Source organism: Martes martes (assembly GCF_963455335.1).
Source record: "Martes martes genome assembly, chromosome: 1".
Classification (NCBI taxonomy): domain Eukaryota; kingdom Metazoa; phylum Chordata; class Mammalia; order Carnivora; family Mustelidae; genus Martes; species Martes martes.
In genome coordinates, this window is record NC_137888.1 from 52,270,174 (window position 1) to 52,288,225 (window position 18,052).

The 18,052-nt window shown below is 36.5% G+C and overlaps 1 protein-coding gene across 1 annotated transcript in view; it reads left to right on the forward strand.

Annotated features, from left to right (window-relative positions):
• The window catches only part of ALCAM (activated leukocyte cell adhesion molecule), a 213,207-nt gene that overhangs the window by 148,921 nt on the left and 46,234 nt on the right, over window positions 1-18,052 (forward strand). Inside the window, exons 2-6 of the mRNA XM_080798788.1 lie at window positions 3,679-3,779; window positions 7,875-8,094; window positions 14,408-14,472; window positions 15,682-15,769; window positions 16,222-16,404. Coding sequence (XP_080654914.1) covers window positions 3,679-3,779; window positions 7,875-8,094; window positions 14,408-14,472; window positions 15,682-15,769; window positions 16,222-16,404 — 657 coding nt within the window. The remainder of the gene's footprint in view (window positions 1-3,678; window positions 3,780-7,874; window positions 8,095-14,407; window positions 14,473-15,681; window positions 15,770-16,221; window positions 16,405-18,052) is intronic.

Consider the following 18,052-nt stretch of genomic DNA (forward strand, 5'->3'; position numbering starts at 1 on the left):
TATACATATACACAAAGGTATAACATGTACAACATAGAAATGCACACACTTGTGCCCACACTCATTCCTTTTATATTTTATATTTAGCTTCTTTGAGGAAGGACATCGTGATCATTCTATATTTGTAATAGTGTCCAATAATCTCTAGTCTACAAAAACATGAATAATTTAACCAACTAATATTGCAGGGAGAAAATTGCGGGGGAATTTTAGTGAGTTAAATTGAATTCAGACTTGGCAAATCAAAGATAGAATCTTTTGCTTCTGTGAAAAGTGTAAACAGAACCATTTGTGTTGACAGGTACTTTGGGTCTCACTGGCACTTCATCTCAAAGACTGAGACATCTGTAGGAATCAGGATGCTAACTCATCACCAAATCACAGTGGTTATGTAGCCATTTTATCTCTCCAGGGTTAGGGATATTAGCTGTACCACAGATTCAAGCCTTTCGTCTTTCTCTCAGATGAAACTGGGAGTTGGTATACACTTAGAATAGAGGAAAGTTGATGACAATAGCAAACTTGACAGTTACTTCGGAAATTTCATATATTTGACTCCTAATGGAGTCCAATTGATTATCATCCTCTATGCCCTAAGACTAGAGACTAGGGCTTCTGTCTATAACCGTTGACCTTTTAGCTGCTGCCCTTAGGCTTGTCACATGTCTTATTTCCCTTAGGTTTCTTATGCAGAGTCCTGTTCTGGCTAATTTGGGATATCAAGATGTCATTAAAAGACCCAACTCATGAATTCTCAAATACTTTTCAAAACAACCCTTTGCTTTGTGGTCATCACAGTAAGGAAAAAAGGCATTTCACATTATCATTCGTAAACCACAGAGCACAAATAATCCTTAATTTCTCCTGAAATTAATAATAAAGTTCGGTAGAGAGAAATACTCTCTTCTGCAGTTTCATCCATGAACTCTTACAAGGTGTTTGCTTTGTGTTTGTTTCTCTTCAGAAACGAGTGCCCTGCAACCGTAAGTCCATGTTCTCTACATATCAGAGGCAATCTAGGACAGCCTTTATTAGAGTATGTGGTAGGAATAAAAATTCTCAAAGTTCTGGGGCGCCTAGGTGGCTCAGTGGGTTAAAGCCTCTGCATTCGTTCGGCTCGTGTCATGATCCCAGGGCTCTGGGATCAAGCCTGGCATCAGGCTCCCTGCTCTGTGGGGAGCCTGCTTCCCCCCGCCCCCCTGCTGGCCTCTCCACCTACTTGTGATCTCTGTCTGTCAGATAAATAAATAAAATCTTTTAAAAAAGAAAAAAAAAAGAATTCCCAAAGTTCCGATGGTACCACCTCCTCCCTGATTTTCAAAGATGTTAATTTAATAACCAAAATGGAACGGATTTCAGAACATTCAAGTGAGAAATCCAATATGATGCCTGTTTGATGCCAGGCATTGTTCCTGGGGATACAAAGATAAGAATATATGGTCCCTTCCTTGTTGTAGTTGTACTTCATTATGCTAATAACACACGATGTACTTGAAATTCCTGTAACTTTAAAATCTGTTACAAAATTTGCTACCTATATAGCGTATTAAAGGTCTGTAAGGAAAAGAAAAGAAAAAGGGTCAGTAAGAAGTAGCAAAGAATTACATTTTTTGCATAAAGAATTTTCTCTTTTCCCTGTGTACCTGGCAAAGGATTCACCTCCTTGGAACCTAAGCTCTAGAGCGTGAACTGTTTTCACTCCTTGACCGACCACGGGAGTACCACCTATTGTCAAAAGAAGGTGTGCTTTTACAAGTGATAGGAGATAATTAGAGGGGCGTGTCCTGCCATAATTTAAGTTATAGGTCCAGATCATCTTAGAGTCGTTATATATTCAAGTGACTTGCCACATACTGGTGAAAAAACATTAAATCACAAAATTGTTTTCTTGGGTTGGCATACCTACGCCAGTGCAGTGCATCAACAGATCTTAAAATACATGATGAAAGTTCCACATTTAGCATACAAAGCATTCTAGAATACAGGTACTATATTGAGAAATAAAGTAACTTCTTAATTCTCATTAGTTTGCATATCTGCAACCGTATATCTAAACCCTCACAATTTGTATTTTAACAAGGCTGAAGAGACCATGTCTTTATTTATAGTCCTATGTGCTGCAATGGTTTGAAGTTAAAAGGAATTAAGGGTACAGTATGGGAAACACTAAACAATTTAAAAGCTATTGAGGTAATTTTTATTATAATACTGAACATATGATAAACAGTTTTGGAAAACTACTTGTCTCCAATAGCCAGTGAAAGACACATTATCATGACTTATACTTTGTATTCTTTATTTTAACAATGTTAAAAATGCTGGAAACTAGGTGTTCTGAGGCATATTTACATGAAGTTTGTGTTTCTTGTAATGATTTTGTTCACTGGGGCAAAATTGCTTTAAAGGAAGTACCTTCTTCAGTTGACAGGATTTTAAAAAAGGAATTTTATTACCTTTTTGTTCTTTACCAAAGGTAATGATTTTTATCCCTATATGAAATTTCCTACGCATTGTGATTGATGGGTAACAGTCAAAGTGTCCACTGTCTTGTTTCCTCAGAAAGTCATAAAATGGTATTTGTGTTTCAAATGGCCTTAGCTTTGCACTTCAGCACCACCTGGTGGACAAAATATCTTTCTCCCCGCCCCCCCCCCACAGTTTCAAATTAAGTTAGCCCGTTCACACTATATCCAGTGATGACATTTCTTAATAGATATTTAATTGCAAACATATTTATTTATTTATTTTTTTAATTGTAAACGTATTTAATCTTAAAAACCATTGTGAGCAAAATAAGGTCAAAAAATCTGAAATATTTCCTAAGTACTCTTGTCAAGTTAAATGCCTGAGTTTTTTAAACTTCATGAATGTCTACAGATTTGAATAGTATGTTGCATACATATGCAAAAGTTGTGGGGTTATGACATTTTAATTTTTTGTAATCTACATTTTTTCTCAGTAAAGAGTGAAATAAGACCAGGAACTTTTCTGTACCTTAGTAGCAAATTATGGTTTAAGTTAGATTGTCTACCCAGAATTCAAGATAACCACTTGATAAACACTTTACAAAGAATTCTTATACTTCAGATTCCTGTCTTGTTAATATTTTATGCATAATTAAAATTAAAACTAATATATTAACCATTGCTAGTATAAAATAAGCCATTTTCCTACTTATACCTAAAATTTGGTTGTGGTCTTATATGTATTAATTTAATTTTTAGTAGTTTTAAAAAATTTTTCCAGAAGATAAGTTTGACAATATTTTCAAATGAAAAATATATTTAAAACTCGTTTTGAGAGTTTTAAACATGTTAATCTTTGTGTAGTCCCCCATGTCTCTGAAATGTAACATACATTTTTTTTTCCTATGGCATATATACTTATGAAAAAATATATACTTTCACATTCCACTATGTTCGTTTGCAACACACACTTTTCTCTTCCCTGGTAGAGGGTCTGTAACGTTGAAATGTGTGACATTCAAAGGTTTAGTAGCTAAATAAGAGTTGTTGATATTTAAATAGGAAATATGTTCTAGCTTCATACTTTTTATAGTCATTTAAGATAAAATTATAATAGGAAATCTTCATTAAGGTGCACATCCTGAAGTTATTTGCTTAGTTACTTCAAGAAAACACTTAACATCTTTCTCTCTCTTTTTTCTTTTTTCTAAAGGCCTTGGATGGTATACTGTAAACTCAGCATATGGAGATACCATTATCATGCCTTGCCGACTCGATGTACCTCAGAATCTCATGTTTGGCAAATGGAAATATGTAAGTGTAACCTACTTTGGACTTGGCTAATTACTTCTAGCTTTTTGTTGTTGTTGTTTTTGTTTCTTGAGATAATATTCCTTCTGGGAGTAAATGTGAATTTCAAAGTAACATAATGGCAATATTCAAGTATGGGTACAAATGTAGGAAGGTAGAATTATGTGTTGAATACCTCAAAAGAGTAATACCTAAATTTTACATAAGAAATGCTATTTTATTTTATTTTTTAAAGATTTTATTTATTTATTTGATAGAGATCACAAGTAGGCAGAGAGGCAGGCAGAGAGAGAGGGAGGAAGCAGGCTCCCTGCTGAGCAGAGAGCCGGATGCGGGGCTCGATCCCAGGACGCTGGGATCATGACCTGAGCCAAAGGCAGAGGCTTAACCCACTGAGCCACCCAGGTGCCCCATAAGAAGTGCTATTTTAAAATAAAGCCAATAAACACGTAATTCTTAGATCATATTAGTCTGAAAGATTTAACCTTAAATGTTAGAGGCAGAGGAAAAGGCAGAGTTCCAGAGTAAAATCAGTGGCGTGTAGAACAGAGCTTAGTGGAAGTTGGCAGCCTTTCTCCACATACTCATGTTCTTTTTGGTGTGGCTATTGCAAAAGCAAAATACACCAGTTGCTAGAGTACCCAAATATTCGTTGGGAATTAGTCATCAGCATTAGAAGCTTGTTTCTAGTGTTGTCTTAGAACTTCATTGATGTGGCTGGTCCTTTTTACATTTAACATGGTTCATTTTACTCCTATCTTGCAGATAGGAGATTATACTTTTTCAGGTATGGAGGCACAGATGGGTCTAGAAATGAAGGGTAGATACCTGATAGATGATTTGGGTGGCTAGGTAACATTGACTGATAAGGTGTTTCACTTTATTACAGAAACCAAATAAGGTGTCTGTGTGGCCCAGTTTCCTAATGCCAAATCACCTGAGACTCACGGTAGTTTTGACCTTGAAGTATACTTATGCTTCCTTGAATACAGTGGCAGTTTTTCCCAAGTTCCTTGAAATGTTAAAAGGTATTTGAATAGGGAAAAAAAAATCTGATGGTCAAATAATTTTTGAAAACTTTCTTTATCATAGTATTTCTCAGAGCCTTTCATATACTAAGATGCCTTCTAAATAGTCTAAGCTTGCTTCATTTCTTCATAATTTTTTTTTTTTTTTTTTAACTACTGCAGAACACACTTTGGGAAATGTGCTTAGTTTGCACCCAAGCTGGGGGTAGAACACAGTCTTTTCAAAATGTGGGTTCTTAAGTCAGACCAACATGTTCTACCACATACGTGCTGTGGGATTTTGGACAAGTGAATGAATCTCCATTCTCTCATCTCTGAAAAGGGGGTGATAAGAATAGTTTTCCCTCAGTGGTGTGAGGGTTACATGAAGTAATTCATAGCAGAGTATTGACGGAGTGCTTGGCACATGGTCCTTGTTCTGGCTCTGGGGCTCTAAGCGCATGCGCGTGTGCCGGGGTCATGTGACAGCAGAGGAAGGGGGTGAGGCGGCTCAGCGCTTCCTATACTCCCCTCTTGATACCTGCTCACGCTGGAGAATTTTGAACTATTTCTGGTTTACTATAAAAGTGGGAAAAGGAAGTTAAGGCCTGTGAGGACAAGGTCTATTCACACCCCTCAAACTCCAAGCGAGACTACCACCTGCTTCACCTGTTGAGTCGAACTTACTGCCAAAATAAATGGAACACAGATGTTGAAAAATCGTGATCGTAGACCTTCCCGATGATGATTCAGGGAGTAATTTTCACCGAAACTGAACTAGTACAGTGGTGGTGGAAACAATAATGACTGTTTTCAAACGCTTAATTAAAGCGAAGAGCTTCGGCAATAACCGGATGAGATGCATTTGAAGTACCATGGGCTCTAAAACCAGTGTCGATTTGTAGGCAGAGTCGGCCAGCTCTAATTTAATGAAAGCTGAAAGACAAATGGTAGGTTTAGAAAGAGTGAAAGGGGCCAGACACAGAGGAAGGACAGATTGGCTTCTCCTCTCCTGCAGGGTCATCTGCCTGTGAATGGAGATCATGGTTCCCTGTGACCCTTTCCACACTTCACCCCCCACCTCTCTCTTTCTTTCTTTCTTTCTTTCTTTCTCTCTCTTTCTTTCTTTCTTTCTTTCTTTCTTTCTTTCTTTCTTTCTTTCTTCTTTTTCTTTCTTTCTTTCTTTTAACGTTCAGTTAGCCAACGTGTAGGGCATCACTGGTTTTTGATGTAGCGTTCAGTGATTCATTAGTTTGTGTATAACTCCTGGTGCGCATCACAGCACGTGCCCTCCTTGACCCCCGCCTCTTCTTCAGCATCTGACTCAGTGCTGGTACAGAAGGGGCAGCTAACAGCTAGGAAGAGTGCTATAGTGCAGTCATCGTGGAGCCACATTACAAAGCTTCAACCTTTGCTCTGCAGAGATACGCTAGCTGGGTCCTTGGACAATTTACTTAACCGACTTCTGTCTGTACTGTATGATCTGTAAATGAATCTAATATTACAGCTCTAACTTAACAGGGTCGTTAGGAGTATTAAATCCATTACTACGTGGAAAACCCAAGGAAAGTACCTGGCATATGTTTAATGACTATTATTTATTGCATAAGTGTATGAATATAGAAACATAAGGGACTGGTTTAAAATATTTCCTTCAGTGAAGGAATGATTTAGAGTAAGGATTTGCATTGCAAACCTGTGACAAAATTAAAAAATTTAAGGAGAATATTATTGATGTATTCAGATACTCAAGCAACTAAAACTTTTGGGCTCTCAAATTAGCTTAGTAATTGTTTTGGCTTGCAGTGCTATAACCGAATACTGTAGACTAGGGGCTTCAACAACAACTATTTATTTCTCACAGTTCTGGAGGCCGGGAAGTTCAAGATCAAGGTGCTGGCAAATTTGTCTCTTCATGAGGGTCCTTCTCTTGATTTGCAGACAACTGCCATTTTGCTATGTACTCATATAACCTGTGTTTTCTTTCTCTTCTTATAAGGGTACTAATCCTGTTATAAAGGCATCATTCTAGTCCTTCATCTAAACCTACTGACCTCTCAAAGGCTCCACCTCCAAATATCAGCACACTGGGGTGGAGGGCTTCAACATATGAATTTGGTGGTGACACAAACATTTAGTCCATAAAAGTAATAAATATTAATAATTTTTAAAATGTAACTCCCCATAGTACCTTGGAATTTGCCATGCACTTTAAAATGTTTTATCGTATTTTATTTTCTCAAAGACCTTGTGAGGTAAGTAGAAGAGAGATTGGCTCCTATCTTAGATTAAATTGCTTATTAGCTAAGAGAACTTTTGTGGGAGCAAAGGAAGAGATGAATTATAAGTCTTGGGTTCTTGGCATAATTGTCCATGCCAGATTATATTTTATTTTGATAATAAGTTTTTATATGAAAGCTCTCTGAGCTAAGTTTTATGACTCAGATAGCAAAACTATGGATTTTAGTGATTAATCTGATTCTGTTGCTTAATGGACATGATTGTTTCATAAGGGCACATACTGTTCCTCCATGAAGACTCATTAAATTATGTTATGAGTAAAGGTCAGCTCTGTCAGTTTTGGCTGGAACTGAAAGGTGTGGACGTTTAAAATATGTGGATTAAAGTAATGAATATGCAAAGGATAACTGCCCAGGACTTCTGAGTGTTTGCAGCCCACATGTATGCTTGCTCTGATGGTTAGCTGAATATCATTTTGTGCATTTATGTGTTTGTTTTCATCTATTTTTTTTCTTTTAAATTAGATACAATGCCAGCCCTTCTTGGTTTCAGAACAGTCACTAATTCTGTCCTTTGGATGCAAGAGAAGCTCAGATTCCAATAGCTCTGTCTTTCCATTTTCACATATTTAAACTGATACCTGTAAAAGAACGTAGAGCCTCTCCTCTTATGAAGAGTCATTTTCTGTAAACAAAGATTTATGTGAGGCTCATATCCAAAATTACTCCTTTTGGACAGAACTATAAATATTGGTGGAAGAATATGGCCAAGAAGTTTTGTTATTCTGGATGTAATCCTGAAACATCTGAATATGCTTGTTTTTAAAATGTATTGTTATTTTAATTTTTAGGAAAAGCCCGATGGCTCCCCAGTATTTATTGCCTTCAGGTCCTCTACAAAGAAAAGTGTGCAGTACGACGATGTACCAGAATACAGAGACAGATTGAGCCTCTCAGAAAACTACACTTTGTCTATCAGTAATGCAAGGATCAGTGATGAAAAGAGATTTGTGTGCATGCTAGTAACTGAGGACAACGTGTTTGAGGCACCTACAATAGTCAAGGTGTTCAGTAAGTAGTCTGCAGTGTAACTGCTAAGTGGGATTGATGGCTGGTACTAGAAAATGTTCTTTAGCAAGAAGACTGAACGCTCTGTAGTGTCTCCACGGCAGGCATCTCTATGAGAGGACTTCTAACGATCTTCATTCTGCTCATGCATGCTGTCAGTGAGGAAAACAAAACCCCTGAAATTCAAATAGGAGTTTTGCAGCAAGGAACTAAAAGAATATTCTCTGTTGTTTTGTTGGGTAACATTTTCTGGGATATGAAGTACCACAAAGTGAAAACTGGCATGTGGTCTTTTACTTTCACTGACATGTACAAATAAATAGTCTATGAGATATGCATAGATATGATACATATAATCATGCATGTCATGCACACACACACGTATGTATCAGACTGATCCAAATAAAAATAATATTTTTAGATATGAAACAATAAATACAAGCAAATCCAAACCATCTTATGACTTAGAAATCTGAGCTTTTTATGTGTGTATGTGTGTGTGTCAATATATGTGTGTATGTAGTATTACACACACACACACACACACACACACACACATATCCTGGCCTTTAATAATGTTGCTTTAGTTCTTCAAAGTGTTCAGTTGGTTTAGAAAATTGCCCCCAAATAAAAAAGCTCACCACACCCTGAATGTATATGTGGAATACCTCAAGGGGAAGATGTAGAGTAAGGTTGGAAGAAGAGAAGTCAGAAGAAGAAACTTGGAGTAATTACTGTAGTCATTACGGCAAAGTTACTTTGTCTAATGATAACATATAGTTAATGTTACTGTGCAAATAGCTATGCAAATGAATGACTTGAGAAGTTCTAATTAAACATTTTATCTTTTAATATTCAGGTAAAAAAAATCCCACCTCCTGTTACATCATAATATATTAGAAATTACAGGGAGAAAAATAGGTCTCAAAAGTTTCAGAGTGCCAGTCTTTTTTAATTAGGGAAGAAGGTCTCACTTTTCATTTTTTCCCCCTCTGCTTTCTGATAACGTAGCAGCACCTAGAAATTGTTAAAATAAATAGGGAAGAAAGAAGCCCAGAGGGCTACTATAGCAAACAACCATGGATTTCTCCCATTTCTCTTGTAATAGCCTATGCAACTAAGTGGAACTGTCCCTTAAGTATTTATATAGATTTCAAAGCTCCTATGGGCTCCTGACATGGATTCAGAGAATTCTTGTACTATCAAAAGAAACCTTTGTTCTCCAGAAGAACACTGTAAAAGCATATTACATGTTTCAGTTGATTACCTTTCAGCTTAGAAGGCACTTTCCAGAAATCATCCACCCTTCATAGTCATTTTATGAATCACACCAAATTCCAAGTGTTTACCAGTCATGCCTTCCATTAAATACCCCCAATAATCTGCCTCCTTTATTTACCAATGGCCCCTCTTTTTTCTTTCTTTCTCTTTCTTCCTTTCTTCCTTTCTTTCTTTCATTTCACTTTGATGTTATTAGGAAGATGGATGGTGCACTTCTAGGGACACTTTTTGTAAAGAGAACAACCAATACAATTTTTTAAATTAGGCCATGACGTCATAAATATAAGTTCACAACAAGAATGTAAGACAGTAGGTAGAGATTAAGTCATAGCACCCCAAAGTTTATGTGTATTGCTTCGTCATTGCCAGGTTTCTTTCTCACTGTGTTAAAATTCTCAAATATCAAGCTAGCCTACAAGAAAGTTGAGAAAATCCAGGTTGTTTCCTTTAGAAGAATCATTTGTGACAAATTTCAGAATACACCTAAAGAATATATCATACAGCAGTCTGGAAAAAAAAAATCCAGTTGGTCTGCTTTGATAAAAATTTGTAAGATATTTTGGAATACAGGGGACTTCTATGATTGTGAAAACAAACTCACACCCCACATACTGGCAGCACCCCCTACCCCCTTCTCTTTTGAATGTTGTTGAAAACAAAGTGATTCTCAGAAACAGAATTTGCATTCCAGGCTCTGGGCCAGGGAGAATTTAAATAGACAAGTTACACACTCTTGAAAATGGCATTTTATGCTAAAAACTGTGGAACCCTCCAAGTCCAATTAAATGAACAGCACAGCTCATGATGAGGAAAGCGTTTGCAAGAGCATATAGGGGCTTTACTTTTTTTTTTTTTTTTTAAATAATGAATTTACTTTGGGTCACATTTTGTGAAGCAGACAGCAGCTGTGACAGGGAGACTTTTATTCTGTGCATGTGTATATTGCAGTCACTTAAGAGTTACTAGGCTCATCAATCAGTGCTCTGTTTCCTTCTGTCGAGTCACCTAGCAACATGCATTGTGTACTACAAAATCGACTATGGTTGACGTGAGCTAATCCCAGCTCAGCTTGCTGCAGAATGCCATCCTCGTGGGCAAACTCAGACTGTTCTTATTCAGACTGGAGGCCATGACCAATGACTCTGCTCCGTCCGCTGTAGGCTTGTTTGTTTAGCTTTAAACTATACCTCAGATACAACAGCCATGCCCATAAAGCATCTGAGGTTCAAATAAGTCATGTTCTTTATTGCCACGAATACAGCTTTAAAAAAAAAAGAATTGAATGGCAGCAAAATTAAAATGTGTTTGCATTTAATGCACGTTTGAAGTTAATAAAAACATTCAGAAACATCCGTCAAGCCTTTAAAGTTCCCAAAGATTTATTCCAATCACTGTGCAAGAGTTTTGGAGGTCAGATGGGTACCCAGATTGCCAGCTGGCTGTCAGTGGTGGAACAGAAAAATCCCTGACTGGTCATCAGAAGACCTGGCTTTGTTAGGTGTGTTGCTGATTTCTGTCCTTGAGGATGTTCACTAGTCCAGGGCTGCTTCTCTCATCAACAGTAATAGTAGTGCTTTGAATTTGAGGGTCGTTTTCCTTCTGGTTCCTAGATCCTCCTGAGGAGCTCTACTGAAGAGGACAGGAGAGGGGGAAGCGCTTGCTTCTGCTTGGCTAGAATCCCTCCCACGCTATATTTCAAAGGTTTTTTTCATGATAATTCATTCGGGGTGGGGAAGGAAAGGAAAATGACTCCAGCTCTAAAAAAGCATTTGAAAACCACAATCTAGGCTAACCTGTAAACCCACTCATTAAAAGGAAAACTGTTTCCGTGACATAGAGTCACTGTACACTTGGACTGGTTCTTTGCTTAGTGACAGGCAGTGCTGGCTGACTTCACACAGTTAACGTTAGAGCTTTCATTTGGACACTGTTCTCAGAACTGAGCATCCTTCCTCTCACCTTCCGTGTGAAAGTTAATCAACCTGCAAGGAATTTTTTTTTTTTTTTTTTAACGAAGGAAGCAGAAAATGACCTATTTAACAAATGAGACCTATTTTATTTTGATTCTTTAAATATAAAAATTACCTTTCCCATCTCGTGAGGAAGTAAACTATGATTCCATGCTAACGGTTGTTTACTCAAAGTGGATCAGAATTCATAAGAGGTAATGACCAACAAAGTACTGAGAGGAGCTTTCATGAGTCAATGTAACCAGTGAACCTCTCTTTTCTTGCCTTCCTCCCTTATCAAAAGCTCTCCTGTGTGTGGCTTTTGGTAATAACACTATACATTGTGGGTGGTAGAGAACAGTTTGGCCTTCATCACTACATCCTCAGCTGGCTGCGATACCCGTGACAAAGTTATTTTAATAATGCAAATAAATTTATACTATGACTTTCCCTTTCAATTCTATACTTGGTTATGAATCCCTGAATTATATTAAGGCATAATTCATGTGAAGTTTTTTTTTTTTAAACACTTTGGAATCAATATGCAATTTTGCTAAAATAGTACATGTCCTCTTTTATGGTCCTCCAACTAATACCCATTGATTGTTGCAAACTAATATAAAAGAAAATTACATATAAAATATCTCGTGGGTTTGAAACAAAAGTTTGGGAGAAAAGAACTCAAGGAATTGCAGTAGGTATTACCATCACTTCCACAATAGCCATGGTGACTCTCTTCCAAATAAAAAGATGAGTTACACTGTGAAGAAGCCTAAACAATAAGCATTCTTTCACCAGGTTTTCCTGGATTTTCCACAGCTTCATTTTATTGAAATAAGTATAAATTTTAGAAAATATTTATGGAAAGAATATATACATAGCCATGTGTAAAGGGCCAAGACTTGTAACACACCAAGTATTTATGATCTTATGTGCACGGATAAAACATCGTAAGGTTTACAAAGCATAGGAATATATATATTTTGCCTAAGAGGAAGTACGTGCCTGACTGTTCTGATAAATAATTTTGGTGAACTAGAAAGTAATGCAGTTTAGCAACACTGCCCACCTACATTTTGTATTAGAAGACTCAATTAAAAAAAAAAAAAAAAGAACCTCAGTTTTTTCAGATGATTTTTTTTAAACCTCTTTTTATATTCTAGGCATAGATACTACTGAAGGGGAAACAAAAACCCATTTGTTCTTTTTCTCTTGTTAATTTTGACTCTTGATTGACCACATAAATTAACTAAATATCTTACCTCTCTTAATTCTCTCAGAGTGGTATCACGAAATACTTGATTTTTAGTTCCCAGAGAAGTTTGGCTTACTTATTTAAGCATTGAGAATTTTTATTTTGCTTAAATATTTTAGGTATATCCCTCTCTCAAACGTTTTAGACATTTGTCTTAAAACATAAATTCAGAACAGAATTTAATGTTCTATCAGGAATTTAGAGTTGTAATTGTGAACATTAATGGCATTACATTAAAATTGTGATAACACCAGTGCTTACTGATATGTGGAAGGCTTTAACCTCCTACCATATGTTTCACAGAAATTGCTGTTCATCCTGACTTTTGGTCAGATTTAATAATTTTTTGGTCATATTTCTAGCAGTCAGGAAAACAGGTGTCAATTTTTGTTTGTTGTAATGTAACTGTCTCTGCTATACCTTTCTATTCTTCTGTATTTCTTTTTTCTATCTTTCTTGTGTTTTGTTTCCAGTAGGTATATTTAGAAAATAATCCATCTTGTGCAAATTGAATTAGAGTAATATTCTAGAATTAATAGTAAGTTGGTTCTCCTATAGTTAAAGGGCATAAGTTGAACACATAGGAAGATTTACTATTATTATTCGTTGTTCCAATTTCTAATATAAAACAATCGTGTAAAAAGGAAATGAACTCTCAGTAGTAACAGGAAGAAGTTTACATATTTTTTTTATACACAGTCTTGGTGATAGCCATTTTGCTCTTCCAAAGACTTTCTGTCTTCATCCTTATTTTCTATAATGGTCTTGGTAGGCAACATGTCTGATAGCAGAATCCCAAATTGAATAATAACTATATAAAAGCCAACTTAGTCTTGTTTGGTAATAGAAACTAAAGGTATTGGAGATGGTATTACAATGAGACTATGAATGAAAGAATAACTGGTTGTCTTTATTTGTTTATATGAGAATAGAATAGTGTTGCTCCATGAGATTCACAAAAATCAATGACAAAGAGGGAATATCCATTTTCTGGGGACTAATTGTTAGAGCTAATTAAAAAGTAAAAAATCTGTCAGGGATAGGTAACTAACAGCAAAGAGTAAATAACTTAAAATAAGTTTGAATACTACCTTGTTGCTGTGATTTTTAACCAGTTCTTCCTGAAAGCTCTCTTAGAATGGATGCTTCTAGAACCTCCTACATTTGAGATGCTTCTGTCTATTATCTCTGTTCCAAATTTGAAGGATTTCCTTACATTTATAATTTCATAACGTGATTTCACTTTAAAGTAAGGCTTGAGATACACAGAAAACTTGAACGTCTATATCCCTTAACTCTTTTTAGTTAGCATGATTTTAGAACCATGATTTTTAAACTTCATTGTGCCTAAAAATCTTGTAGAGAGCTTGTTTTAAAAAGTTGATTTATAGGACTGTCCCTAGAGATCCTACTTCTGGCCAAGGGAGGCTTAGAAATCTACATTTTTAGGAGGTACCCTTTGTGGATTCAGGTCTTCATCTAAGTAGCTGGAAGTTATTAGTAAGTGGAAAGTACACATGATAATCAGTTAACAATCATATTCATATTTCATATATTAACCTCTATTTCACTATCAAATCCATATTTATAGCTTATGAAGCATTCAGAAGACATTATGAATACTTAATTCGAAGGAGTAATAAGCATTTAAAATAGTACTTAATATAATAAAGCAAATACATGGAGGGAGTGGACTAACCAGGTTTCTTAATTACAGATTATATGGGAATGTGTTTGCTTTGAATAAGTGAATTATTTTTCTATAATTCAAATCACAAATGTCCTTTTGTTCTTTCATGTGTACTTAAAACCTTTCTCTGCTTGACTTTAGAGCAACCATCCAAACCTGAAATTGTAAGCCAAGCGCCTTTTCTTGAAACAGAGCAGCTAAAAAAGGTAAGAACTTGCGTTTGATTCATTGCCTTCACTTAGCAATGTCTTCTCCTGGCCTCAGATGCCAGGACAAATAAGATAGACTTTGTTCTTGTGGAGTTGACAGTGTTGCAGGTGCCAATCAGAAAGTCTACCTGAGTTAGAGCCGGAACACAGAGGAAGATGTAGTCATTTCTGAAAGGAGGAGAAGGTGAGCAGAGGAGGGGAAAAGGTATAGTCTTTCTTGTTTCAGTGAACTGTTAATGGAGTCATGAGAGATGAGTAGATTTTCTCCAAACCAAGGGTTTAAAGGTTTTCCAACAACGTGAAATAATAAGATGTGAAGGAGAATAGCATTTTTAGGAAACATCACGTTATTTGTGCGGTAAGACAGTAGGCAAGAGAGTGCAGAAAAGATAAATCTGGAGAAGTAAAGAGAAGCTGGATTATAACAAGCCTTGTGTCACGGAGGGAGTTTGGACTTTATTCTGTTGGCAGATTAAACTATTAAAAAGTTGAAGTAAAGATATGAGAAGATCAAATTTGAACAGTCACATTAAGAGGTGTGAAGAGAGGCTGTATGGAGAGGAGACAAAGCTGGAGGTTATATTTAGGCACATCAACTGACTAATGATCTTATTTCACTAAGTAAAATACCTAAATTTTCCTTTGTGAAGAAAAAAATGCAAACAAGTGAAAAGTTCTTTGAATCAGATTAAGTTTTATTTCGTAATATTATTTGATAAATGCTAAATATTAAAGTCATAACACATTTGAAGAAAAGTGGTGGGAATTACAGATTTGGTAGGTATACGTATCTGAACTTTAAATAGTATGAAACCAGAGAGGCAGCCCCACTTTCATACTGTTAATGATTCTTGCATGCTGAGATCTATGAACCATGGGAATAGCCAGTGTTAATGTAGTTATGTTATTTAGTTAATACTAAAAATGAATAATGTCAAAATGAATTTGGTAATGCTTTTGGACAAATGTGATTTTATTAATAGTGGCAGCATCTATTGCATGTTTTTAGATGAGCAAGACCATAATTTTAAGTACTAGGCATTGTTTTTAATGCAAGGGAGCATGTATTCAGTCCCCATTCAGTGCTTGGATAATGAATGGGTCACGAAACCTTTGGAAGAGCTGCACCCCCTGAGGAGTCCAAAGCTTTCAAATTGACAACCACTGATCGAACCAAGGTAGCAACATTTCCTTTTCATTTTGCAGTTGGGAGACTGCATTTCAAAAGACAGTTATCCAGATGGCAACATCACATGGTACAGGAATGGAAAAGTGCTGCAACCCCTTGAAGGAGGTGGGTAAGAAATGGGCAATAAATTCAGATGACCTATTTTGACCTTCTCTCATCTAGGCATTCCTTAGACTGCCCTGCATCTAAATGCATTGGCCTTTTTGATCTATGGTTCTATGCTTTGTTCCTTTCAGTAACCATTAAGTCATTAAGTGATTTTTTAAAACATCATTTTAGTCCTTGTGCAGAAGAATCAAGAGCGGAGAAGAATTATTTCTGTATATGGCATGTTCTAGAAGTTAATTAAAGGGAGTGGGAGATAGGATCCCAGGATTCTATTTCTGTCTATGTCTCTGATTTCATGGTTCTGAAAAGACATTCTACCTTGGTACATGTCAAATTTCCCTCCTGTTAAATATAGTAAGGACAAAACCACTTATCAAGGTGTTGTGACATTTAAGGATTGTGATTTTTCCAATGAAAGATGCTATCATTAGTGTTCTTACTTTCTTCAGTGGTGGTCTTAATTTTTAAAAAGCAAATGGACCCGGTAACTCAGCTCTATACCATGACTTCATCCCTGGAGTACAAGGCAACCAAGGCTGACATACAGATGCCATTTACCTGCTCTGTGACATATTATGGACCATCTGGTCAGAAAACACTTCAGTCTGAACAAGCAATCTTTGATATTTACTGTAAGTAACTCAGTATGCAATTATGCAATTTTTTTGGTTTTATTTATTTATTTGACAGAGAAAGACACAAGAGAGGGAACACAAGCAGGGGGAGTGGAAGAGGGAGAAGCAGGCTCCCGCCGAGCAGGGAGCCTGATGCGGGGCTCGGTCCCAGGACCCTGAGATCATGATCTGAGCGGAAGGCAGCCGCTTAATGACTGAGCCACCCAGGCATCCCTACAGTTAGGCAATGTTAATGTCTTAGAGTATTCAAATGCTATTAATCTTTCAGTTCCTGATCCACGTTCTCTTTGGATTGTGCCTTCAATCCTTCTTTCCTGTTCTGCAGTACTCAAATAATTTCTTTCTCCTTGGAAGACCTATGGAATAAATGCTTACTCTGTCTTGTGGTAGCTTTCACTTTCCACTTTGTCATTTCTGAACATCTCTTCTGGATTCTGCTGGACACTAAGTTCCTTAAAAACAAGACCTCTAACTCAGGGTGATCCCTTCAGGTAGTCTTCACAAGCTATGAATTTTTTTTTTTTAAGATTTTATTTATTTATTTGACACAGAGAGAGAGAGACAGTAAGAGAGCGACTACAAGCAAGGGGAGTGGAAGAGGGAGGAAGCAGGCTTCCCGCTGATCAGGGAGCCTGATGTGGGGCTCCATCCCAGAACCCTGGGATCATGTCCTGAGCCGAAGGCAGACACTTAACGACTGAGCCACCCAGGCGCCCTAAGTTATGAATTTTGTAAGAGTTCAAAATGCCATCTGATTATTTTCTGAATGAAGGACAGATGGATAGAAGCTTATGACTGATTGGACTTCTCGCTATGGGATTTCCATTTTTAATGAGAAAAAATGTTAATAATAAGATCAGTTATACAAGTTTAAATAGGATGTTTTATTCCAGACATTTTGGTTAACTTTATTTCATGGATTTGAAACATAGGCTGTTAGACTAAAAAGGAACCTTCTTGATCATCTGATCTAACTCCTTATTTTACTAAGCAGTAAAGTGAATCTCAGAGACCTGCCCTAAATTAGCTGTAGAGACTGGGTTAGAATCCTTTTCTGCCGTGCTGTTCTCTTTCCCATAAGACAGGTGCCAAGATTCAGAGCAAACAGGCTGATAGTCCAGGCCCAATACAGTCAATTTCTGTGCCTTTCTAAAAGAGTAGGTAACTGCTTTAGGTCTCAGTTTTCTTACCTTGAAATGGAAAAAATAACTCAGTGATGTTATGGAGATTAAGGGAAATCACAAATCTAAAATAGCATCCTATATTGCTCATTAAGTTCTTGTTACTAAGTACTATTATTATTACATATGATCATTATTACTACAGATGCATAGAACTAGAGATACTATTTTTGGAGAGATGCTGTTTTAAAAATTTTAAAAGAATTTCATTATTTTTAAAAAATGAATCAAAACTTTTTGTAATACTGCCATATATGGTAGAATAACCTAATACTTCTACGTGTATTCTGAAGAAAGAGCAGAAATGCCAGTTGAGCCATTGTAGGGTTTAATCTCCTCTGCATTCCTATTTTGGTTCCATAAGGTGCAGAGCCTCATAGAAGAACAAAACTGACATTCCACTTGCCCTGACAATAAAGGATTGTTGTGACTTAAACTTTATATCTAAGTTTCAACTTATATAC